The sequence below is a fragment of the Fundulus heteroclitus genome, chromosome 19, assembly GCF_011125445.2.
Source record: "Fundulus heteroclitus isolate FHET01 chromosome 19, MU-UCD_Fhet_4.1, whole genome shotgun sequence".
Lineage (NCBI taxonomy): Eukaryota > Metazoa > Chordata > Actinopteri > Cyprinodontiformes > Fundulidae > Fundulus > Fundulus heteroclitus.
In genome coordinates, this window is record NC_046379.1 from 23,145,809 (window position 1) to 23,173,365 (window position 27,557).

The window sequence follows — 27,557 nt, forward strand, 5'->3', positions numbered from 1 at the left end:
GGCGCATGTCATGTGGGGTGCCTGCGCTGCCGTCCCCCGCCGCTGGGTCGCTGCTGATGCCGAGCGGCGGAACGGCGCAGCTCGTGCGTTCCTGCGTGCGGCTACAACCGCAGTTGCCGAGCTCGAGGCGACTGAAACCGGAGAGGAGCTGGAAATATGATGACGGAAGCACCGAGTGGTTCCTCGGCATCCCGACAGCTGTAACGTCGGCGGAAAACACCCGCGGATCCATCAGAGGTGAGAAATGCGGCTGTGAATCACTGAGGAAATATCCCCCCCTTCCTCCTCCTCCTCCTCCTCCTCTCCCCCCTTTAGCCCGTATTCGCACAGGACCAGTCCGCTCAGCCTCCCAATCTGACTCCGCTGCTGCTGCTGCCGATGGTGACGATGCTCTGAACGCGCCCTGCCTGCGCTTCATCCGGCAAAAGGCCGCCGCTCTCCTCTCCAACGCTGGCGAGGCATCTGCGAGATCCGACCAGCCGCAAGATTCCGCATCGTTTTTATAGCAACCCAGAGAAGGAGGGGAAAGAGAATCAAATCATCACGACACATAATCCCCATTGCGGGAATGAGATAACCTAAATAGGCAGTTAAAAAATCAGCAACATGGCTGCGTTTTTTTTTTTGTCCGTCCCGGAGAGGTCCTCCTGTTCTGGGGGAACGGGAGAAATGAATGATATCAGCGGTGAGGAGGTACTGCGGTAACCCTTCCGTCCATTCTCCTTAAAGGATGTTGTCATTACCTCCGAGCTGAAGGTGCGGTTACACTGTCCCCCCCACAGGCCTGACGGCACGCAGGTTTACTTATTTAATCAGCTGCCTGGCGTTTAGGACAACTTCTATGGCTCCTGTAGGCGCAGCCGTCTGAATGCTATGGGCTTAAAAATCATTGCTACTTTGGTTTTAATCTTCACACCGGTTGGGATCTCGATGTGCTAAAAGCTCTTTCGTGTATCCCCGGGGGGGAAAAGTGACAACTTGTTCCTTATCTAAGGATACTATACTAAGAAAACCCCTGGTTGTCTGATCACAAAATCAGAAAGAGGTTTTGTGTCAGATGCGTCTTTTTGTTCTGTTGGTCTTTGAATACAAAGCAAATGCTTTTCCTTTCTTTTCTTTTTCTTTCTTTCTATTTTTTTTTTTAACCCATCAGGGTTTCTCTGATTTCTGATTTACAATTAGAGTTTTGATCTCTCTGGTGTTTGCTTTATCCAACTATTGTTTAGTTGCCACAGCTTCTTTTCATCCGTGCCATTTCTATGGTTTGCCTGTATTTGTTGCTGGAACGGAGGCAATTTGTTTGTAACGATGAGGAGGGGTAAAAATCCTTTGAGTGGTATAGAAATGCTGACGCTGTAAATGCTCATGATGTCTTCACTAAATACATGTTCCAACATTTAACAGCGGCCCAGTGCAGAAAACTACAGCGCCTTGCAAAAGTAGCCGTGCTCCTTAAGGTTTTAAGCGTTTTTCTTGGGTTACAGTCGGAAAACATCCGTTTATTTTATTGGGATTTTGGGATGTGACTAAATTAAGGAAATTCAGCACATAAAAATATATAATATAAAAAGGATACACAATGTTCAAAAGTTTTCGTTTTTTTACAGAAGAAGACCCGAAAAGTGGGGCCTGCATTTGTATTTAGCTCCCCTGAGTTGAAACATGTTTCACTGCAATGACTACAGACTAAAGTTTTTTTTTGCCAAAGCAGCTGAAACTAAGATTAGATGGAGAACGACGATTTTCAAGTCTTGCCACAGATTCTTGATTGGCTTCACCTCTGGACTTTGACTAGGCCACTCTAACACATGTGCTTTGATTATGATTGCTCCCGTGGCTCTGGCTGGATGCTCAGGGCGGTTGTCCGGCTGGAAGTTGAACCTTCAACCCTCTGTGAAGTCTTTAACAGCCTCTAGCCGGTTCTTTTCCAGTACTGGATTTAACTCCTTCTCACCTCCTGGTTAACTCAGACTAATCTTCCCATCCTGACTAAAAGCATTCCCCCAGCTTGATGCTGCCACCACTATGGTTGGAACCCAGGATGCTGTGTTCAGGCGCAATCTAAGTTTTCCTCCACACACGGCGTAAAGCAGGCACTCCAGAAAGTGCGTGTTTGTTCTCAGCTGATCAGAGTACCTTCTTCCTTGTGCTTGCTGTGCTCTCTGCATGGTTTGTGTGGGGGGGAATCTCCAACTGAACTCCTAACAACTTTATTTCAACAATTGCTTTCATCTTGCCACTCTTCCATAAAGGCCTTTTTTGTGCTCTGGTGTCACCACAGCTCCTCCAGAGTTACCACCAGCCTCTTGGCTACTACTCTGATTAATGAGCTCCCTGTGCCGCCTATCATTTGAAGTAGATGGTACAGCTTAGCAGCTGTACCGTTCTCTTTCAATTTCATTACCGACGGAGGAGTATTCCATGAGACGTTTAAGGTTTGGGATACCGTTTTATAATCTAAACCTGCTTTAAACTTCTCCACAACTTGATCCCTAAGCTGTCTGCTGTGCACCGTGGTCTTCCTGATGCTCACTAGTCAGAATTTTCCTCTCAAGAGCTTCACAGGACATATCTTGTATTTATACCAAGATTAAAGTAAGTACTTTATAAAGTAAGGGAGCTCCAAAAGCAGCCGTTAGCTCTGGATTTTATATAGCGGTATTGGAGTGAAGGGGGCAAATACAAACATACGCCGCACTTTTTAGATTTTATTTTAAAAATTTCGAAAACCTCATCATCGCTATTTTAAATTCCTTGAAAAGCTTCAAGGGATATGAATGGCTTTGCAGGCCTTTGCACAAGCAGCAAAGCAAAGCCTTCAACACAAGTTTGATTTGCCCAATATCTGAGCTAGAAGGACGTTTTGGAGTCGGCGCAGAAGTTTTTTTTTTTTTTTTTTTTTTTTTGCTCAGCTGCAAATGAAAGCAAAACACTCATTGCGGTCTGTAGGACCGTTGCGTCTCTGGACGCGCTCAGCTGATCATCCCCTCCCAACGAAGATGCATGTGACCCACGCTCGGGGTGCATGGCTCTCGTGGTCTGCCGTTCTCCCGGGGACGCTCGTCGCTCATTGGCCGGCCTTAATGTGCTCTTTGTCCATCATCGGGAAATAGTTCCTGTGCAGCTCTTGTTGGTGTCATTAGCCCACAGGATGCAGGCCTTGCTGAGCGGCATGTCATGGAGAATTATCATTTGCGCAGACCACAGGCGCTGGATGGCTCCCGAGCCAAGCGCGCCCGTATCTCTACATAAGCAGAGAGGGGACAACAACAGCCCAGATTGAGAGTTAATGAAGTCTTTGAAGGGAAGAAGAAAGGGGGGCTTTAATTACTTTTTTTTTTTTAACACACAACTACATTTCAGGCTTGATTAAGAAGCTGAAATCTTCTAATTATGCCAGCAAAAAACTAAAAGCCTCCTTCACTAACATTTCAGTGTCATTTCCTTCGCAGGTTCGACCTTCAGAGCATCACTTTGCTTGATATCTCCTCAGCAGCAGGTAAGCACCTTGCGTTCAGTACTGAGAAGATGCTAAAAACGGGTAAAATGAAAATGATTGCGGCAGGACCATGAGATTTGGTTGACCACATTGAAATATTGTCAAAGAAAAAATGACTCATTGTCAAATTTTGAGAAAAAGCTGAAACTCTAAATGTCAGTTTAGTTCTAAAAATCCTCTGTTGCACGTAGAGGAGAAGCGAGACTAAATAATGAGGCTGAACCTTTCCATTGCAATACGTACTGAGTTAAAACAGAGAGGAAACAACAAGGAATCTGCTTGTTTTTGTATCACAAAGAGGCATTAGTTTAATAAAATCACAGTGCATAAACAACATTTTGGTTAATAGTAGTTTAAATAAATTTTTACAGAGTGTTTTAAACGCCACACATATTTCACTCCCTCTTTCTAGGCCTATTTTGTTTCCAAAGTTGATGCGGCTAGCGGGGGATTAGCAAATCTGGCTAAATGCAGATAGCAGGTAGCACTCTATGTAGAAATAAGTCAGCCTATACACTTCTGGTGCATTTAATTCCCATGAGAAAGTTGAGATTTCTTAGTTCTAAGTCAGAACCATAAATTGTAATGGTTCCAGCGGTCCAAATCCTGTCCTCCTGTCTGCCAAATCTCAGAGTCCAACATGGCGGCCGTGCATCAAGCATGGCGAAAGCTGCTGTTACAAATCACTTATTTTCATTTTAAACAGATGGTTATATCATTAAACTAATGGCACCCACGCCACTTTAGAACATTTTCTACCTTTTGTGCATTTAAACAGATTGTTTTTAGCCATTGTCTTTAGTTGTGACGACAGGAGTAGTTAGCCTTTTCCCTGAGCTCAACGTTTAGCGAATTTCCGACTAATAACTGGAATACTGTCAAGTGTGGTGCAGATTTTATGTGCACAGAAATGGAAATTGTTAGAAACTAACTGCCCAATAGTCAAAATTATAAGGATACGATACTAGATAGTAAAACTCATAAATTATTCTGTGAAAACTGTTGCTGTGTCCTCAAATGGTTTAAACTCCCTGATGGGAAGAAAAAAAATTGTCGCCTACTCCAGGCCAGATTGACGAGGCCAACTGTTCTCCATTCTCATAAATTCAAATAAACAAATCCTTTTGGATTTCATGAATGTGTGAGACACACATTTCTATGTATTTTACTTGGATATTATGTGACAGATCAACACAACGTTGCAAGTCGGGGGGTGCAGCGGTGGTGCAGGGGTACAGTGCCTGGCCCAGCTATGGACATTAAGTGTTGTGTCCATCTATATTCAACTCCTTTGATTTGATACCCTTAAATAAAGGCCTCAAAGGTTTGTTATAGAATATTAGGGAAGAAACATTAACATGAAGATGAAGAAACACTGCAGAAATGCTAGGGATAAGGTTACCCAGACCTGGCCGTCCAACCTGAACTGACAGGCTGTGTCAGATGGAAGCACGCAGGAAACAGTGTGCCCCATCCTGTGCATAGTCTCATCATGCCGTGGGCGTGTTTTTCTTCAGCAGAGGTGGGAAGGCTGGTGAAGATGATGGAAATATGGATGGAGCTAAATCCCGGAAGAAAGCCTATTAGAACCTGGAACAAAGGTTCACCTTCCTGCGCAAATTTACAAGTGAAAATCAGCGGCAAGACATTAAAATTGAACATTCATAGATCGTCTCCATCTTCTGTGACTGAACTTGAGCTATTGTGCATAGAATAGGAATGCAGGCTACATTTCTGATTTTTATTACTTGAACATATTGAAAACCATTAGGCACTTCTTTGTGTTGGTCTGTCACATAAAATCTCAATAAACATTCCTTGAAGTTTGGGGGTCCTTACGTAACAAAGTGCGAAACGTTCATGGGGCATGGGCACCTTTTCTGGGCAGCGTTTCTATTGCGTTTGGATAGAATCCTCCTGGAGGACTTTATTCACTTAAAAGCCCCTGTGTTGCATTAAGGCGGCGCTGCTGGTGACTAAACATTAAGTGCTGCATGATCTGCTGTTTGATGTGCCACAGAATGATCGAGGAAGGCAGCAAACGAGGCAAGGCCATGGTCGAGAAGAGACAGCTCTTCATGGAAATGAGTGAGTGCTGTCAACTTTCCCTATTCGTTGTCAGTGCGTGGATAACTGCTTCACTAGCTTGTGTGCTCTCTAATACACAGTAATAGTGTTTAAATGTGCCTGCAATGTATTTGGAAAAATATTATACCATTATTGTGGAAGAATACCCCCTGATATACAGTATTAAGACATTATAAAACATTAAAAAGCACTTATAAAAAAAAGGGGGGGGGAGCTAGTCACACTTTTGTTACCCTTACCCTTTAAATAATGTATTATTACTCTATGTTAATGGCTTATAAACTATTAACAGTCTCATGAATAACTGGTTTATTACCTATTTATTATCCATTTATAATAGGGGTGTTGTCATAACCTGGTACTGATGTTGTTGTTTAGTTATAATCTTCATGGTTTTGTTTTTCAGGAGCACAAAACTTTGATGTTATTAGATTGTCAACTTATAGGACTGCCTGCAAACTCCGGTTTGTCCAAAAGAGATGCAACCGTAAGCGCACGAAACATTCCTTGCTCACATTTCAGCCCTGAGGACATTAATACGACGACTGCAGACATGAACGCACACACTCAGCTGATCGCTATGTGCTTCCCCCTCCTTTTTCGCAGTCCATCTGGTCGACGTCTGGAACATGATCGAAGCTTTCCGAGACAACGGGCTCAACACGCTGGACCACCACGCGGAGATCAGCGTGTCGCGGCTCGAGACTATTCTGTCTTCCATCTACTACCAGCTCAACAAGCGGCTGCCCACCACGCACCAGATCAACGTGGAGCAGTCCATCGGGCTGCTGCTGAACTTCATGGTGGCCACCTATGACAGGTTCGGGACACGTGCTCATCAGCATGTCCGAAACAAAACACACCTTAACAGCTAATGAGCTGAGAACATGAACTCTGTCAATGTCTGCCCAATCTATTGGCACGCCTTGTGTAGAAACCCTTAAAATGAATTCATTTTTGTTTAAAGAGCGTAACCATTCACTGAAAAATGTAGAAAATCCGACCTTAATTTGAGTTCATTTATCCGTTTGGGGGAAAAAAATATTTTAAGAAATAAATGTTTTAAGAAACATTCAATGGCAAGCTTTTTAGATATCAAATAAGCCCTTCAAAAATAAATGTAACTCAGTCCTTTTTAATTGTTATATATATTACTAGTAACTTCAGGTAACTGTGTCTGTATGTATCTACATCAAAATCACAATCAACTTTATTCGCCAAATTTGTGGGTAAAAACAAGGAATTTGACTCCGGATTGCTACTCGCGTATCGTAAAAGACGGGCACATGTGTCACCCTGCAGTGGGGGGGAGGATGTCGATGATTCCTACCTCCAGCATGGCACAACCAGGACAGGTTGCCAGGTCATCACATAAAAAATTACGTTCTTTTCAGATTTTACGAGGAACTAATGGTTTCGTTTTGTCCATATAATGTGGTGAATCTTTCTATATTTATTGAAAAAGGAATTTTATAAAGACGTAATGAATAGAGAGCACATAGTCTGAAGCTAAATAACATAAAAGTGCTGAAAAACACCTTTTCACTATTAGTATCTGTCTGTAGTGGTCATTCTATTCAGATAATGCATAAAAAACATTTAGACAAACTTATGAAACCACTCTTTCTCTTTTTACTACTTTTATAATCAAAACATTTCCCAGTTCTACATTATTCTTATTTAACATTATCAAACGCCACATTCAGTAATGTTTAGAATACCAGAAGTCTTAAAAAAAAATGCAAAATTATCCTTATTTCAAAACTTAAAAAAAAAAAAATTCTTAAACTCATAGATATAATTGTCCTAAAAAAATCAGATCCAAAAGAAAGTAAATAAACCTTTAAAAAGATGCCTCTATCAGCTAAATTAGCCCCAGGGATACTTCAATATTTAATAGATATCCCTGCTTGGGGCCAGCCACTGTTCAGAGCGGAGACATTTATCATTGGTTAATAAGGTCCTCTATTAGGAGCTAAACTTGTGAGCTTGATCGGCTGCCTTCCCTGTCCGTTCCTGGACCCACTCAGTTGGTTTACCTTTATCTGTGAAGCCATTCTGGGCCCGCTCCATTACTAATTATGCTGCTGCGGATCTGGGAAACTTTGAGCTAATGGCTGTGATTACAGGAAGCAGTTTCATTATCTGTCCCTTATGTCCAATCTAAACTAGGCAGGAGCACTGTCGCTCTCCATGGTACCTGAAGACCGGAGCAAACGCAAGCAAACTGATGCTAAACAGCTGCACTCTGTTGGGTGTGTGGAATATACATTTAGAACAATGGCAACTTAAATAAACAACCTTACACCGATCTAAATGTTTGCCCCTACAAATATATACTCTTTTTGCTTTCTTCCCTCATTTAGATGTTTCATATCATCAAAAAATTAAAATATCAGACTGAATTAACTTGGGCACACAGGAAAGGCAGTTTGCAATTTTTTAAAGGGAATAAAGCTCTCCAAACTAACTTGGTCCTATGTGAAGAAGTGATAGCCCCCCCTCCCCCCCCACCCGCTCAACCATGTGAAATCCCGACTTATTTGCGATTTACCACAAATTTCCAGCCTTTATTACTGCCAGACTTGCAGTCAGGTTGAAGTAGGCTTGAAGTAACCTGACTCTAGCCAGATGACTTTTGCTCTGCCTAGCTTCACTCACGTCCATCTGGGACACCGCCATAGGAATTGCCTTTACTGAAGGCTGGGCCTTATCAAAAATCCTTGCATTTGATTGGATAAGCCACTTGTGTGTCATCTTTATCGACATGCTATTTCAACCACTCACACCGAAGCTAACCCGTGACGCTGTGAGAGCGATGCAGGAAAAAACGAAACTTTTTTTTTTATGTGTTTGCGGCTCTAGTGGCATGCGTTTTATTGACAGTGAGCTGACAGGAAGAGGGGGGAAGACAGGCTACAAAGCGCCGCGGGTTGGAGTCGATCCCGGGCCGACCGCGTCGAGGACTAAAGGCCTCCTAATATGGTTCACGCTAATCGCTCTGCCACGGGCACGCCCCGGAAAACAAAACCTGCCAAATCCAGTCGGGAGAAGGGAGAAAACATCGTTTCCACCAACAAAAGCCTTCAGAGCCGTTCTCTGATGTTCTTTCAATGAAACAATATTAGGTAGATTGGACAACACGGAAGAAATAGCAGCATCAATGCTAACGCTTGCTTCCTCAATGCGAGTCGCCATTGCTGTCTTAATCAAAACAGTCTCACGGTCGCTTCTCCACTACCTCACATCTATGAAACTCCAGCCCTGCGTCCTGATTGGCTGGACAATAAAATTGGTTGAAGAAATCACTCTCTATGGGAGATGTCCCAGATGGATGTGAGTGAAGCTAGGCAGAGCTAAGCGGAAAGAAATTCAGCTGGCTAGGGTCAGGTTAGGCTTGAAGACATCACAAAGTAAAACATCAAGTAAATAATAAATGAATCAATTCAAGAAAAAGTTAAAGAACAAATAAAAAATACATACAGCCGTTGGCATCTGTCAGCCTGGAGAAGGTAAGAAAAAAAAGCTATTTCTGAGGCTCCAGAAATCCAGCTGGTGAGAGTGAGAGCTACTTTCCACAAATGGAGAAAGTACTTTAAGAAAAACTTTAACACTCCCTAACTGCCTCAGCTAGGGTCAGTGTTTGTGATTCAGCCATTCAAAACAGACTTAGCAAAAATGGCATCACTGGGCGAGCTTCAAGACCAAAATCTGTACTCATTTCTCATTTGGATGGGTCGCATCCTATTACAGCTGGCTTAACACACACACAGCATTTCAGTGAAAGAGCATCACACCAACAGTCAAACATGGTGGTGGCGGTGGGATGATCTGGAGCTGCTTTGGCCCCCAAATGACTTTAATATATACAACGAAGGCACTGATTTGGTTCGTTACCAGATAAAATCCTGAAGGAGAATTTGTGGCCAACAGTTTTTGTCCTTGAGAAGCTCGAGCTCACTGAGGTTATGTGCCAGGAAAATGAACAAAAAGGAGCCTTTCAGAGTGGCCTAGTCAAAGTCTGAGCCTAAACCCAAGGTGTCTGCCTCCAAAGGTGCCTAAGCGAGTTATTAGGCTTAGGGGACTAGGCTGGTTCTGGTTAGCTTTTCTCCTTAATGACGTCATTTGAAAGCTGTGCTCTGTGTTTCATCAGGTTATTAAAAGACATTTGATACTCTGAAATATTAAGTGTGGCGTTAAGGCGAAAAACAGCAAAAAAAAAAAAAAAAACTCTGAGGAAGTAAATACCATATGGCAACACTTTATATGTTTAGTCGTCTTTTATTCAGGCTTTACGTCTTTAGATTTTTTAATTTCACAGAGAAATGTAGCGCGGCTGCTGATACTTACCCTGCTTTTGGTTATTTGGACCACTAAAGGACATGTGTGTCATGATGCTCATTTTATCATTTCAAATTGTTTTGAGTATTCATTTCATATGTCTCATTGGAAATAATTTACTGTAACATTTCTGTGAAAAATGGAATGTTACTTAAAAACAGCGTTGTGTTAAAGCGCTTTTTTTTTCTGCATAAATAAAGTAGTTGGAGCAACCAAGCCTAAATATATTTTAATCTGACAGCTTTTTTCATTCAGTTATTTCGTTTTTTTTTTTTTGCTTTTGAGATTTATTTCGTTTCACAGTATCTCCTTCGTGTACTGATAACGTTTCTTTTCTTTCCCAACATGCAGTGAAAGTCATGGGAAGCTGACCGTTTTCTCAATGAAAGCCATGCTGGCAACGATGTGCGGAGGAAAAATCGTGGACAAGCTGCGCTGTAAGTGCAGTCTTTGCTGTCTGGACTGTTAAATACTCAAAAATGTTTGAAAGGTACCTGCTTGATGCTTTGCACAGCTCTCCTCTAACTTGTGCCGTGGTGCACTTCCTGCATTCAAACACAGAGGGTCACTGTTGAAGCAACATGCCCTCTCTGGGTTAACGCAGCAGAGACCATGCAACACGCAGTAAATGTCAGAAGCCGGTAAACAATAAAGTAAACCGACAACCGCACGTCTCTCAGATATTTTTTCACAGATCTCTGACTCAAGTGGAATCATGGTGTTTGCAAAGTTTGACCAGTTCCTCCGGGAGGTGTTGAAGCTCCCCACAGCCGTGTTCGAGGGCCCGTCCTTTGGCTACACGGAGCATTCGGTGCGGATGTGCTTCCCTCAGCAGGTAGGGCAAGGATGGCCTTTTGTTTTGTGCTTTATTTATTTATTTTATTTTTTTTTTACACTGATGTCTACGTCTAGAGATCTTATTTCAAATGCAGTGAGGATTTTACTCAAGTCTGTATGCTTGCCTCTAGAAGAAGATCATGTTGAACACGTTCCTGGATGTGTTGATGGCCGACCCTCCTCCTCAGTGTCTTGTATGGTTACCACTCATGCACCGACTTGCTAATGTTGAAAATGGTAAGCTTTTACACTTACAGTAAACCCTGGCAGGCAGCAAACTTTAGCTTGGGTGTGTGGAAGATTGGTTAGCGTGAAAATGATACTTTTAGATGGAGTCACAGGTACTCCACAAAAAGTCTTTAAAGCGTTAAAGTTTTTTTTTTTTTTTCGACGACTGAACTATGATTTCTTTTTCACTTTGAATGCAACAGAAATGCTGCCTACACATTTGCGTTACATAACTAAAAATGGGTCTGTATTTGCCGGTTGGACAAACGTCAAAAGAAGGACTATCTCCCTCAGATTCAGAGAAAATGGATAACCTGTGCAATTGAGTGTCAGTGAGTAAAATAGAAATTGTATCCCCTGCATATATTAAATGATGCTCAGAAGGGAAAAGAAACCTTTAATTGCATCAAATCTGGCTCGACACATATAACTAACATAACCCAAATGTGTTTGTGGAAAAAGGATAATATGCAATAACAAATGTAAAGCATGTTTTTGATGAAAAAAGGCATTGCTTGCGGGCATAAATTACTTTTTACTTGGTGCACAGGTTTGCAACATCTATCCGACGCTCTTTAACAAGTAAGAGGCTGTCTTGACAGGTAGCCAGTAACATTTGCATCATGATTGGGGAAATTAACAAATCACTTAAAAAAAATGCAGTCTCGTCTCATTGACGTTTGCAGTCTCAAAAGAGCTGCCGCACTCAGGCCCTACAATGAGACGCCCCTGTTTTCAGTCTGGCTCAGACTGAGAGAAACATTTTTACCAGGATGATGGCAAAAGAAGCTTTGGATTGCCACAGCGCAAGCTGTGAGCCAGGACTGGGTTTAGGGTGTTTTGACCAGTTGATGCTACGTTCACGACGGAGAATTGGGCTCGTTGTCTCAATAAAACAATCCTATAAAATCCTAAGATCGGATTCATCGATGGAGGAATGAAAGACCACGGTGGCTTTTATCCTTCAAAGAAAATAAAACATCTGGACTATTTTACCGACGAGAAAAAATAGGAGGTTTTATTTCCGGTATCTCTGCACTCCGTATGTGCATTCTGTAAAAAAAAAAAAAAAAAAAAAAAAAAAAAAACTGCACATACACACAAATGCACCTTGGAGCATGTGAGCGTGACAGCAGGGAAGAGGGTCCAGCTAGTTTTGCTGCTGGAAAAAGAGGCTCAAAAATTCTTTGTAGGAACCACTGTTCTACACCCATCTATTTTAGCTCTAGCTTAATCCATATTTCCATCAACTGGGACCAGCATCCTTTTCCCCGTTGAAAAGAAGCATCCATCAGTGTGATGCTGCCACCACCATGGTGGTGTTTTCATGGCGCACAGAATTTAATTTGTATTTTAAGAAAGAAAAAAAAAGGTATTTTACCCACTTCAAACCAGCCAGATGTTTGGCAGCTATGTGGCCAAACGGTGTACAAGTCAACCAGATAACTAATCCGTTACAGATACCACTGATCCTAACTTATTCAATTCGATTCAACTCAACTCATGATACACGTCATCTCGAGGCAGTTTCCTGTGTTTATTCCTGGCGCTCCAACATCTCCACAAGCACTGGCAGGACCAGAGAGCAGACGAAAGACGAGGTAGTAGATCTGCACAAAGCTGCAAAATCATCAGCAGGTGTCGAGAAGAGAGTCTATGTGCAGAGTTGTGGGGTAAAATCCCAGCTGAGATGTGTGCAAACCTGGTCAACACCTTCTACAAACATCTTAACACTGTGCTGGCCTATAAAGGTTTCTCACCAATCATCTCTTACTACTGTAGGGGATTAAATACTTATTTATCTCAATGACACTCAAATAAATTTGCAACTTTTATGGTATTTGGTTTTTTTTTGTTTATATTGTGTCGCCTCTGTCAGTCTTCCCCAGGGCAGCTGCATGTGGCTACTAACATAGCTCACCACCGTCAGGGTGTGAATGTGTGTGTGAATGGGTGAATGACTGAACTGTAGTGTAAAGCGCTTTGGAGGTTGTCAAGACCAGTTAAAGCGCTATACAAGTACAAGCCATTTACCATTTACCATTAAACTAAAGCAGATATAAAAAATTAGAGACTGTTCATCCTTCCATAAATTGTATGTTACGTCTATCACTTTATGGAATTTAGCAGTAGTGTTTTGAGTGTAGAACAATTTGCCCAACTTTTAGCCTTCTACCTTCTAAATGTTGATTGAAACCCCTGGTGTGTTTGTTTCTTTGCGTCGGCAGCCTGTTTTCCTTGAGTTCAAAGGATCCCTGCTGGGATCCCTTGTCAGTTGAAAGTAATACATGAGCTGAAAATAGACAATATGGCATTAGTTAGACCAAAACGATCAAATGTTTCAGCGGGAACGGGTGGACGGATGCTCTCACGCCAGTGACGACGCGGATGTGACAACCCGATTTGTTTTTTTTGTGTGTCTTCGAGCAGTCTTCCATCCGGTCGAATGTTCTTATTGCCGGAGTGAGAGCATGATGGGTTTTCGCTACCGGTGCCAACAGTGCCATGGCTACCAGCTCTGTCAGAGCTGCTTCTGGCGCGGCCACGCCAACGGCCCCCATAGTAACCAACACCAAATGAAGGAGCACTCGTCCTGGGTAAGGAAACAATCCGGTTCTGGCGTCGCGTCTCTCTGCCGTCTCCGCACAATCTAAAAGTCAACACGCCTTGAAGAGCGGGGAGTGATTTTTTTATGACGGAACAGCTGTCTCAATGCGGTTAATGATCTTTCAGAAACAATCTTAGGGGGGTTTTATGAGGTTTAGCTATTTTGAAAATGAAATTGTATTGATTGAAGTCGCTGTGTTACCGCCTTCCCTTAGAGCTCAATCATGATGTCATAAATTGAAAGCAGGGAAGTGATATTACCCAGGATCCTAAATCCATATCCAATTCCACAGGAAAGGACAACAGCTCGTCCGGCTTCAGGACTAGAATGACATGATTGAAAGTATTATTGCGGGTTAGGTAGATGCATCTACACTCAATGTGTTCCTGAAAACTAAAGACAAATGTCCCATTTAAATGAATCTGAAGCGTCTAAGTGGCATTTAGGTCCCATCTCTCCTTAACAGTTTGGTTTTGGCATCTTCTCTACTGTAACAGAGTCACAGCTGCCTCTCTTCCTTCATAAAAAGGTTTATGGAAAAATCCAATCATGTTTTCATCCCTAAACGCCTCGAGGCGCTCCGCGTACACGACACCTTTTTTATTTCAGTCTCCGAGCAGTGCATCATAAAGTCGATTTTTAAAGGCAAGACATTTTTTATTCGGATAGTTCATTTCATTGCAAGAAATTTAAGCGCCTTGATTAAATAAGTTACCGGACCAAAGGGTAATTTTTGTCTCTCCAGATATGAATAATATGGATCTTAAACGTTTTTTAAAATGAGTTGCAACCACGAGTGTTAAACAACACACACTGAGAAAATTCAGCAGTTCATATTTGTGAGGGGAAAAAAAACAATCCAATAAGGAAGATTCTATGAAAAACAAATTACTACAACAACATAATAATAAGGTAATAATAAGATATGTACATAAGAAATACAATTCAAAGGCAGCTATTGTTTGTTTTTATCTTTACTGTAACAATAGTAGCCCTAAAACCTTTTCAAAGTTATCTCAAACTAGAAGGAAAGTATCACCTCACCACAAAGAGCATAATTTCCCTTTGGGATAAATAAAGTAGTTATGAATTGAATTGAAATCTTTAGTAAAGAATGCTTGAGTCTTTCCTACTCGTCCATAATTTAATCGCCAGCTAAGCCAAGTTTGCCACAGACTTTTTAGAAATGCTGTAAAATTTGACTTTAGGTTTGCCACTCACACAGCACATATATTTCACACACCTACAGCTTAATTTATACAAACATTCGACTCAAAGGTTTGAATTGTTTTTGCACCCTTTGGCCAAATACAATATTAAAAGAACGGGTTGATCAAAACACATTTAGACAAACGATTCAGAACTTGATGTTTCACAAAATGTGCCCAATTTCCTTCACATTAAAATGCACTTTTATGATTCTTCATCGTACCTAGAGGATGAGAAGCAGCGACAGCAGGTTTGTGGCCGAGACGCTTTACTGCAGAGCTCCAATTTGTAGTTACCTTTTTGACAGAGAGCTTGTGGAACAAGCCTGCATCACTTTTTACATTATATTTTAAAATTTAAAACAACTGCTTTGGCAATGAAACCCTCTGCTACGTGTTGTAATTGCATAATTTAAGTAACAGGTGTGATTTATTTAGCAAATTGCATCCACTTTCGAAATCTTTTAATTTTTTTCATGAGCAGCGTAATTAACACTGGAATATATATCGACCATTATGTTCAGCTAGCACTCCCAAACGGGGCGCAGATGACTAGTTTGAGGAGAAATGAGGAGATAATTTACAAGTATTTATCTCCTCATTTACCTCCTCCAGTTACACGCTGACCCCTAAACAAGGCACACTGCCAAACGGGATGGTGTCTCCTCACGTCTACATCAGTAGGAGAAATTTGTCGCAACCTGCCCGTTTATCTGTATTTTGCATATAAGATAAGAACCTTTATAACATAAGACCTCCCACATTGGGGAAATTTGGGCGTGACAGTGGCAAAGACACAGAGTTACACAGAATTTTTCGTAATGAAACAAAAAATATCTAATCTGATCTAGAGTTGGTTCTAAAGCTTTATCAGAAAGGCCAATATAAAAATTAAAATAAATATCACAGTGAGCATTGCAAAATTATTGATAATACCGCATACTCAGGTAAAAAACAAATTAAAGTTAAACTGTGGGAAAACACCATCCTATTCACAGAAGAGAGCAATATGAGATGATATGCAATAATATGCAGTAATATGTTAATATGCAATACTATGCAATGATATTTAACATGCATTGGCAGTACAGCAACATCTCAGAGTAGCTAAGGTGTGTGCAAGTGTACCTTAGCATCTGAGAGTCAGTGTAAACAATTCATGATCAGATCAGAACCTGTGCAACCATTAACACGTTGTTAACAGTTATTGAGTCTGTTGTGAGCAGCGGATAGTTTAAAGTCTGGGAGGAACAAGCTGCAGAAAAGCTCCTTTAGACATCTGGGACGCAGCCCAGATGTCAGCTACATGCATGGCGTGGGAGAAATTTTCCATCAGTGATGTGATTTTTCTTACAGTGCTTTTGTTTCCCACCACCTGCAACTGGGTCCAGGGGACATCCTTGTGAAATCCTTTTTTCGTCTGAAGTGTCTAAACCACACAGCACAAATGCTGCAATAATCAAAACCACTGTATCCCATAATCAGTGGGACCAATTCTTACATTTAACAGTCAAATAATACAAACATCTAATGAACTAATGCAAGATTCACACAAAAAAAGAATTTAAAAGATAAGATTTTACTTTTTATACCACAACTGCCTTTGAACAGATCAGTCAGAATTTGACCGGGCTCAAAAAGTCGTCCTGCCTTCTTTTCTTCTTTATTACGGAGATACACCATCATTTGGAAAATCATCTTTAAACTGCATTAAGAAATGTTAGGACTAGAGACGGAGAGCCCAGACTAACATTGTAAATACTCACTTTGGCCCAACATCAAGGGACAAGCACTGTAGTATTTGAGGGACTTGCAAAATAACCCAACATCATTTGATATATGTCGCCCTCTGCTGGTTATTTATAGGAGTACATATTATAAGAACACTATCTATCTATCTATCTATCTATCTATCTATCTATCTATCTATCTATCTATCTATCTATCTATCTATCTATCTATCTATCTATCTATCTATCTATCTATCTATCTATCTATCTATCTATCTATCTATCTATCTATCTATCTATCTGTGTGTGTATATATATATATATACATACTTGTTTTGGGTCAAATATCCTAAATGCCAAACTAAAGAGAGAGTTTTTTTCCCCCATTACGGTACAAAACTCAGAAGTTCACATACCCTAGAATTACACCGCCTTTAAACCATTTGAAGAATCCCAAAAGTAGATGTTGTTGCAGTATAACAACTTCTTTCTTTATTGATAACATTTGAGCCATCAGGAGGCACACCTTTGGATGTGTTTTAATGTAACACCTCACATACACGCTGCTTCAGAATGTGACATCAGGAGAAGATCAGAAGAACGGTGCAATTTCCAGATGCCAGAAGGTTACATGTTTATCAGTTTATACAAGTATGAACACAATGGGAAGGCCCAGGAGCAATAAGCCAGGTGGTGTTCCAGAGATGAATGTGGATTGGTGCAAAATGTTCTTCCAGAACATAAGCAAAAGATAGCACCAGTAATGAGTCCTGTAACCACATGGGTTAAAAGACCAGCCCCAGACAAAGGAACCCTTAATCTGAAAGCAATTTAAAAAGACAGAATACAGTTTGCGAATTCACTAAGGGACAAAGACCTATGTCCTGTGGTTAGACGAGACTGAATTGAATTTGAGGTTTAGCCATTACGACCTTCGTCACATTTGTAGGAAAAAGGCTAAACCTTGCTAGCCTGAGAACACCATCCTGACTAGTGGGTACACCATGTTTAGTGGTTGTTTTGCTGCAAGAGGAAAAGGTGTAATTTAGAAAAATGGATGACCAAAATGGAAGAATACTGTTGGGAAACATTGGAGCAACATAGTGAGAGATGCTTCTTCCTTGTCCTTACACATGCTGCCAGATTGGTTACAAAGTGGCTTTAGGAGAACAAAATCAATGTCTTGGTGTGCGATCACTAAGACCTGACCTCCGTATAATAGAAAATGTGTAAGCAGAGCTGTAAAAGTGCGTGTTAGCAAGATAGCTACAAAACCAACGGACTTACACCGGTTCTGGCAGGAGGTAGCTATTCTGAGAAGCTCGCAGAAGAATACCCAAAACATTTTACCCGAGGCACACTGGCAATTTTACGAAAGACTAAGTAGATGCTTATAAATGTCTAATAAAAAAAAAACTCTAAAAAGTTCACCATCATTATTTGGGCCTTTGGCAAAAAAATACATTTTATTCTAAAAAAGGACAGGTTCACTCTGATTTAGACCATGACAAAATAGTAGCTATACAGTGTATGTAAAAAAGAATATGGAAAAATTATAAAGTTTGATGGAGTGAAATACCTTTATGATATATGTGGACATGCACCATTATACATCCAGCGTACACTTGCTGGTAAAAATATTTTCTAGCAAACAGAAGTTCTAGGTCAAAGCGTCGCTGGGAAGAATATGATTCCCCCAAATATTGGTTAAATCAGCACCGTGTATGCAGGAACCACTGCTAACCCACACCTTGCACAGGGCAGACATGCCTAGGTATGAAATGAAGTAAGCCGGTGTGCACAGGAGCAGGTGACGAGTGCTGTCTTTCCTGCCCACTTTCACAGAAGTCTCCGGCCAAAAAGCTGAGCCACGCAATCAGTAAATCTTTGGGCTGCGTCCCCATCGGAGAGCCGCCGCACCCCGTGTTCCCCGAGCAGGCCGAGAGACCTCAGGAGCTCCCCCACACCGTGTAAGTGCTACTCTCCACACTATTAGTTATGCCCACAGCGCAGTAAAGGCTCGATGTGCTTATGATCTGTGGTCCTGTGCCATCATGTAACGGCTTCCATCCTTCCATTACGCCGACATCACACAACTGATGGCGCGCCGTCTCACCAGGATGTCTAGTCCCGGGTTATTTGTTAACGGGGGGGAAACATGATATAGTGCGCAGGCTGAGGCGCTGCTGCTGCTGACTCCTCGGCCGTCCTCGTCAATCTGTTGGCAATGAATCCGGGACGACGGCATCAATCTCCCATTCCAGGCTTTGCGGCTCCTGCAAGGCATTATAGGAAATGCGTTATATTCTGCTGCTGTCCTAAACTCTGCACGCTCATTTACATCTCAGCTGAAAAACAAAACGGGCCGGTTTGTGGAATCAGCCTCCGCTGCTGCGACTCATCCACACGGCGCACATCGCTGAGGCCCCCCTTGGTTTTAATTTTTTTCTTCAGCACCATTTCTGGGCTATGGAAGCCCATTTCCGCCACTCTGTTAAAAAAATAAATAAAAATTATCTGATTATAATGAGATAGTATCTCAAAATAATGAGATAGCATCTCATTATAATGAGATGCTATCTGATTATAATGAGATGCTATCTCAAAATAATGAGATACTATCTCATTATAATGAGATGCTATCTGATTATAATGAGATGCTATCTCAAAATAATGAGATACTATCTCATTATAATGAGATAGTATCTCAAAATAATGAGATAGTATCTCATTATAATGAGATAACTTGAATTGGCTCTATAGCTTGAGATATGCTCAACGTGATAGAAAGAAATGGATATTGATAATTATGGAAGCCCTCTGGTTGCCACAAAACAAAACTCAAGGTTAATGCTTTTAAAGACATGAAGAATAGCTTTACTTATTCAGCGCACAAAGCGGAAATAGCTCAACTTTCTGATCAGAGTTTTCTACATCTCCTATGGTTTTTTTTTCCATTACGGAAAGCTCCTTCATATTCCGCGCACAACCATAAATCTAAGCTGTCTTTTTATGCCGCCGCTGCAGGCAAGTGTCAGCGAGTAATTGATAGAGAGCCGCATTTTAGCAGGAGGATGTAGCTCAGTAAACTGCAGAAAAAAACGAAATTTTTTTTCCCTGTTTGCCACGTGTTCCTGCATGATGGATACCATTAGCTCCGAATCGGTTCTCGCATCCAGGCTCCTCCCTCTAGCAGGAAGTTTTCCTTCTTTCCTCCGCCGTGTCATTCACTGAAGACGGAGGTGACATTTGCATAAATGTATATTTCATCACATCGTGGAGAATAAACTGTGGACCCGAGTGTTTCGTCTACTCAGAGATGAGGCAATTGGATTAGGTTGTGCAACGGAGGCTGTGTAGCATGAAATTACATCACACAAGAAGATTAATTTAGTGATAAAAAAGAAAAGAAAAACAAGACCCAGACTACATTGGATAATATCTTTGCGATGCCCTCAGCAGGCATTTATCCATTTGGTTGCTCTTTTTTTTCTTTTGTTCTTTTTTTTATGACGTTTGTTTTTTGAGAACATAGATCTTTAATTCAGCGTATGTTTTTTCTTACCTAAACAGTTCTTTTTCTTGATTTATTTTTCGGAAACAAATGTGGTCACAGCCTTAAATATAGTAACAAAATAAAGAAAACTGGCGGCAATTTTGGGGGGAAAGAAGTGGTTCCCAGAAGAAAAAAGGAAAGAGATTTTATAAGCCTTACAGATTGGGCACTTCTTTTATTTCGTATTTTCTTTTTTTTTTTATGCCGACGCTTTGTTGTTATCATATTTTTGAAAAACGTGTTCATTTCATTCTTGGTATTAACTTCTCCTTTAGTTTTGCACGGTCATCATCAGCGTTCCTGCAATGGGTTGTAATTATTTCTCTAAAGACAATATTGTACATCACAAAGTCCTGCGAATCCTCACCTAAAAGTCAATACACGTGTCTTTTTTGTAGTCCTTCACAAACTCCAGGGCCTATGTTTGTCTTTTAACTACGTGCGGTGGTTTTATTTTAGTAATTTTATTAATTTACCCCATTTAGGCCTGATATTATTAGTCTAATTATTTATAGAAAGCTTATTGGCCAATGCTGAGTCTAGAACATATTTCACCCAAAGGCACTATAAACTATATTGTGCTGTCATATGATATCGTGCCATATATTACCTCATCACATTGAAATACACAATCATATGGCGTCATGTAAAACATATGCTGTATCAAATCTAAATGTATCACACTGTGTCAGATCTTTAGCATATATCGTAAGAACCCCTATCACATAGGGTATCATATCTATATATATGATTTTGTATCAAGTCGCACCAAAATGTATCATATTGTGTTGTATTTCATTAATATGTGTTATGTTGCATCATATTAAAATCTATCATATTGTGTCAAAACCAAAATACACAAAAGAATATAAGGAACCCTTTGAAAACACAACAGTTCTCAATTGGGATGAAACTGATGCTGCATATCCATCCAGACAAGGAATGGCGAATGTGCGAGGAACAAAAGGATGCCACATCAGCCCGCAGGGGGCTCAATCCAAAGTCAGAGAGAAATTGACAGGGAAAACCTGATGCAGCAGGCTGGTGCAAGTTGCTGGAATGTCGTTGCACCAACTCCAAATGATCTTCAGTAGTTTGTATGACCCCCGTGTGTTTGTATACAAGCCTGACAGCGTCTGGCCATGCTCCTTATGAGATGCAGACGGTGTCCTGGGGGATCGCCTCCCAGATCCTGACCAGGTCATCACTGAGCTCCTGGACAGCCTGAGGTGCAACCAGTTAGCATCAGACAGACACAAATATGACGTCTCAGAGATGTTCTGTTGGAGTTAGGTCAGGGGAGCATGGAGGCCAGTCAGTGGGGCATTCAGCGTGCTGTTTGTAATTCTGGAAGTTCATTTGAGAGGTTTGTGCCGTTAAAAACCCCATGAACGATGATTAGAGAGTGGCAATTTTTTTTTTTCTGCCTGTCTGCTATCAGGTCATCCAGCTGTTTTTTCTGCTTCTGAAATGCAGGCTTGTGGTGGGATGTAAACACCAGCCAGAATAAAACAAAGCAAACTCGCTCAGTGAATATTAGGGTTTGAATTTTATTTAAAAATGACTCCATGTGAGGACTACGTGTTTTCTATAACAATGTGACATCAGAACACCAGCCTTCATTTACATAAAAGCAGATTCCACCTCCCCTCTGGCTCGCAGAGAGCGCCGTGCTGCGGTCCACTTGAAACAGCTGGAAGCGGTCAGAGGTGTGTTCCTCAAGCCAGGTTTCAGTGAAGCAGAGGAAGTCAGAGTTTCTTGTGCTGAGAAGGGCATGCTGGTCCGTTTTGTTCACCAGGGAGCAGACATTTGACTGGTGGATAGAGCCGTCCCTCCTTACTGTCGGAGAGCCGCACCTTTAACCCATCGGGCCGCTGAAACTAATTAATTTCCCTCTACAGGGATGAGGAAGCTTATCTTATCTACATATTAATAATTGAATGATTATTAAAGAAGTGTATGTGCTCATTTCCTCTACTGGTTAGATGGTGGATCAGCCCATCAGCTCTCTCTGTTTCCACCATCTTAAGGCACTCTTGGCTGGCTAAAAGTCCTCCTCACCACTCCTAACATTTGTTCACTTTAGGAGCTCTCTTAAGGCCTAGGCGGCTATGTGAATAACTTTTATCTAACCGAGGTACGATTCCTAAAATGACATCACCACTGCTTTGGGATTTTCTGTTAAAGGGTTGTTTAATTCAGTCAGAAATATCAGGAACTCTTGGCTGTTTTGTGTTTCTTAAAAAGGTCAAAGTGCTTTGGTAGGATGGCTTCATGGATGGAGAAAAAAACAGCATGAAAGCTATTTGGCAAACCCTGAATTCTCAATAATGCCATGCTTTTCTTTAAATTGGAATTAGGCTTTTTAGATGTGCCACAATCCAGCAGTGTTGATGTTGGGGAAACCATGGGGCAGTTTTAATCTGGTATGAAGGGGACCTTGGTACGACATAAAAACTAAAACTGGCTTTCAGCTTTGAGCCTTAATTTGCTAATAAAATAGTTACAAAATGCATCTAAAATCACTTGGTTTTGTAATTTAGAAGAAAAATGTAAATCTTAACTATATCTTAAAACCCCTTTCCCCTTTTGTTGCCACGGGGGGATAGATAGCTGACTCAGAACAAATCATTCCCATATTTAATGGGCATTTTTAAAGCTCTAGTGGTTGAATTGTCACCATAATATTCACGGTTCTAGAGTGTTTTCCTCCTACTGATTCCCTCACATACATGATGAGTTCCATTTTCTTTCCTCACATTTGCTTAACGACATTGATCCCAAAAAAGAGTAACACTAGCCTACGATGTGGGTTCTAAAACTTGAGCCGCACTTTGCCAAGTTGGATAAACGTTAACTTCGATGAGGTGCCCTTTCATATTATAAGTCACCGTTATAGCCTGTGTGAGTGTGTGTGTGTGTGTGTGTGTGTGTGTGTGTATGTGTGTGTGTGTGTGTGAGTGTGAGAGAGCTGACAAAGCCTCGGTGAGAACGAATGGCAGAATCAGGCTAGAGCGTCAGGTTTGATCAGGCCACCCAAATGGAAGTGACGCGAGCTCCCCTGCTGTCCAAACCTTCATGGCGTCCTTTGACAAAGTGCTGCTGTTCTCGTGCTGTTTTGAAACACGTACTGCCGTCTGAAGCGAAGTCTAGAACCGAGAACCGAGCTGTGAGTTTTTTCTCCTCACTCAAACTGTCAGGCGGATTCTTGGGGATTTGTGTTTTGGAAGAGGAGATGCCGGTTTGGGAGCCGCTGTCTGTTTGTCTGAAAACGTATCTTACCTTCGGAGGTAGTTCTGCTTCTGCCAAAATGGATTTTAAGTGAAACGGCAGGCATTATCTATGCTTTGCGTTCCAATTTAATACACGCTTTGTTTTAAATCGTGTGCCACATTTTATATTCTGTAAGTAAATTTCCCTTTACTATGAATTCATACATTTTTTTTAAAACACTCATCCAAGCCTTAAAATTGAAAGTTGTCTCCTGGTCAATGCAAAATTCATCAAAGTCATAAAAACAGACATTTAAGCCACGTAACTGATGATCGTGAAGCAGCTCCAGTCACAAATTCATCAGCTGTTTATACGACAGCTATTTCATGAGCCATTAAAACTTGATCAAATTTGCCTAATAGAAAAGCAGGGTAATGGTAAAATCTCTACTATATTGTGGATTTAAAAAAACTGAATTGTTTTCGCTGTTACGTCTCTTTACTTTTATGTCAGTGACTATCATTGGAAACACTTTGGTTGTTCCATATGAAGTCCGTATTTCAAACAGGAAGATCGTTGGTGGTGCACTGCCTCTATCCTTCCTTTCCTGTGTGAGTAATCATCATCTTCTATGCAAAAAAAAACAGTAACTTCTATTGCAAATTTCCATGACCATTTAAAAACGTCGAGATCGCTCCAAATCTGGAAAACTTAAATCCAATATGAAGGCCTGATTGCTGGTCCTCTTATCCAATCATAATGCTACTGTCTCAGAAATCACATCTGTACTAAGATTGTTCTTCACAGACTTCAGAATTTCCCTGTAAACATGGGAAATGTGGGCTCCTCCCCCATGAGGTTTAGCCTCGGTGTGGAGAAGCAAACATCATCTAGTTGAGGGCTTTGTGGAAAAAGAGGTGATTAAAAGTCAGAGGTTGTATCTCAAACGAACCTAAGCCAGAAATTCTGATGAGTTAGGACTGTCCAGGTCAATATTCATAGCATCAAGGAAGAGAGCATGGCGTCTACTGAGTTATAGGACAACTGTGTAGGTTCTGACCGGTGCAGGTACCAAGATGGCACGGTGTTTTAAAGGCGGCGTATTTAGCCACGGGTAGCGGTTGGTTGTGTTTCCATTAGTCAGAAACGAACAGGCCCGTTCCACCACCTCACTTCAAATGTATGAGAGGTGTGGGTGACTGCGTGGTTGGTCATATGTTTGCTGGAAATAAGCCAAATCCTTGTGCCGCCGAGTTTGGTGAGGCTATTAAAGAACCAATCAGTGCAGGTTAAATGTCCTGATGACAAAGCAGCACCCTTCTGCTTCCAGTGCCTGTGTTAAGCAGACAAACGTGCTTTAATCATAGCAGCACGTGTCAACAATCCATCCTTTTACCCTCAGAATAAACATTAAGTAGATGGGGGGTTAATTGTCCTGGCTAAGGGCTATTTTCTTTATTTATTTATCACTTCATTCAGTCTTATTATAAGAAACTGACAACTTAGGAGAATGTTGTCAATACCACCACTGCTTGGTAAGCCCAAAACCTTATTCCTAAGCCCCCCAAAAAAATACAAAATAGTGAAAAGAGGTGCATGGTGGTGAGATAAAGCCCCTGTGACAATAGAGTTTAGTCGTTAGTTAATTGATTTAGAGTCATCAATGTCCATAAGACCACGCATCCAATTAATTTCCCCGCACTCGCCACGGCCAAATGACAGAATTGATGATGTGATTTCATTCACGAGAAGCGGTTACAGCGGGCCTTGGCGCGCTGCAGGCTTTGATCCTTTAGTGCCTGAAGGTTGACCTCTGAGTCACCGAACAGACGTCTGGGCCGTATGTCCTCCAGCCGCGTTTCATAGGTAACGACCCACAGATCTGCAGGCAGTTATGTGAGCCAGTAGGGATGCATATTAGATGCTGACTTATTTTTAGAAAAAAAAAAGTACTGAAACCTAAACATCAGGATAAGCTGTTTTTATTGGACCGTGCTCTTACGCAGGCGTTGCATTAATAGATTCAGAAAGCGCCGAAGATTATTTTTAGAAGGCTTGCGCTGAGGAGCTTTTGATTTATGTAACTCGCAGAAGGTAAAGGGAGGAGTTAAGACAGGCAACCGTGAATATGGTCGCAAACCCTTTATTACACGTTTTTAAATAAGACAAATTTTGCTAGTATTTGGTCCTCCTTGTAAGCAAATGGCATTTCGCAGCGTGTCTGCGTGTGGTGAGGTGAAAATACAGAGACGGAGCGTAGCCTCAGAGAGGAAATAAAAAGGAGCGCGAGTGAGACACAGAAAATCTACGTCGTCATGAAGTCATGTGACTGCCGAGTTTCCTTGGAGACAGCAGCAGTGTAGTACATTGAGATGCTCGCCTGCTCAGTTGAGGGCAGATTAGGCATCTGGCAGCAGCAGCAGCAGCGGTTGGATGTGTTTTGCCACCGAGGCAGGTGCTCTCTCTCTCTCCTCGCGGAGGTAAGTCTCGTGCCTCGTCCTCTTGTCTGCAGCTCGATGTGGCGGCGTACAAACCTTTTTCATATGACATTTTTTTCTTTTTGCATACTGTTTGTCTTTTTAGTCTTTTTAAGGAGAACACAGACAGCATGTGCGACGTCCAGCACCGACACGTTTTCTTTGCTCTCCTTAAAAAAAGATAGCGGAAAGTTGCATGAAATGGTTTCAGTGAAACAACAAAACATGATTTTGTTTTTTTACTTGTGTTTTTTAATTCACTCTGTTGAGGGGGAAACGTAAAATCATCATATCACACCCCTCGTGGTATCTGTGAGCAGATAATCCTGTTATTCATTCAGAGGAAATGTGTCTTTCTGGTTTGTGTATTGTTTTATAAGGAGACTAATGCAACAACGTAATGCTATTAATAACTGTGTTCTCCGGATGTAAATATCCTCCTCTAACTATAGATTGCTTCTTGGACCAGTAAGCACAGATGGGGCACGGGGGGCTCCACAGTGTTCTACCCCTTATGTTGTAGTGAAAGATGAAAATGAAATTAAACCAAATCGAGGTTAATAACTAGAATGAACTACCTGGGTCAGAATCAGGGGACGTTACCACAGAGAAGGGCAGACCTCTGTGCCTCCGTGAGCCGCCGCTGTTTTCAGAGGGATGTTTTGATCCGTTAGTGAGACTCTGTGGTCCCGATGAGCCCCGCCATGAATCCAGACACCACCTGGGCCGTGTGGCTTTGTTTACTCTTCCACATCACCTCCCGCAATGTCACCTTCCCCTGTTTTTAGATCGTTTTTTTTTATATATATAGACTTGTGTTTTAATTAGACTTCTTGTTTGCTCTTGTTGCTCTTGCACTTGTTAATTAGATTTGAGCTAATTGCCTAAAAAAAACACATCTACATCTGTTTGCAGTAAAGTCGATTGTATCACAGCGGTCTCACCATGCTGCCTTTTTTCTTTCTTTCTTTTTTTTTTTTGGTGCACCGTAATCAGTGGTTCTTAGTGATTCCTCTTCCCTCTCCCCCTCTCACCTCCTTAAGTACAGCTGGATAAAGCTGAAGTTACAGAGGAGCTGATTTATGATTAATAATAAAAATGCAAATATCCCTCCTCCCGTTCCCGGTGTCAAGCAGCACAAGACCTCTGCAGTGTAGCAATAAAAACCTCTAATCTTGTCTTGTTTTAGTCAGCCGAAAGCGGCGACCGTCAACATGAACGACACATTGCTCATGACCTCTGGGGCACCCACTCCTACCAAAAGGTAAGCATAACCAAGAGCCTGGTGTCTTTTTTGAAAATGTAACTTGAATATCCTCAAAAAAATGACTAGACATCTGGGCTCGGATGCGAGTGTTAAGGTAGACCGACGTTTAGAAAAGTTTCAAAACTGCTAAAAACGTCGTCATACCATTGCCAAGGTCCTTTTAGTCGATTTGGTGAGATGCCAGAGAAATCTTTCCTCCGGACGGGAACGTTCACAGCTTGGTCTCTCTGTAGCAGCTCGGAGAAACGTAGCATAGCCAATATAGATCTGAAAAATGTGACATGCATCTGTATTAGGTCACTCTTTCTCTGATACTCCTTAGAAAACAAATACCTTGTGAACCATTTGTCTTCGGAAGGCACGTCATTTAAAAATGACTCAACCTTTGTATAGTTTAAGCTTCTACTAAATCCAGCTGTTCTCTGAAGGCCTCAGAGGCTTGTTAGAGAACATTAGTGACCAAAGAGCATCATGTAGACCAAGGAACAAACAGGTCAGGGATAAA

General features: G+C 41.5%; 1 protein-coding gene across 2 annotated transcripts; it reads left to right on the forward strand.

The window, feature by feature from the left end:
• Positions 1 to 27,109, forward strand: dtnbb (dystrobrevin, beta b). Of its 2 annotated transcripts, none has more exons than XM_036150413.1 (11): positions 1 to 237; positions 3,453 to 3,499; positions 5,520 to 5,587; positions 5,994 to 6,074; positions 6,194 to 6,407; positions 10,280 to 10,365; positions 10,609 to 10,763; positions 10,900 to 11,002; positions 13,424 to 13,590; positions 18,385 to 18,509; positions 26,975 to 27,109. In XM_036150413.1, exons 3-11 carry the CDS (start codon positions 5,521 to 5,523, stop codon positions 27,051 to 27,053), a joined length of 1,077 nt encoding a protein of 358 aa, XP_036006306.1. In that variant the 5' UTR covers positions 1 to 237; positions 3,453 to 3,499; position 5,520; the 3' UTR covers positions 27,054 to 27,109. The 2 variants fall into 2 exon arrangements, with proteins under 2 accessions (XP_036006306.1, XP_036006305.1); XM_036150412.1 differs by having other exon boundaries at positions 2 to 237; positions 10,897 to 11,002; positions 26,975 to 27,107.
• Positions 27,110 to 27,557: the final 448 nt, after the last annotated feature.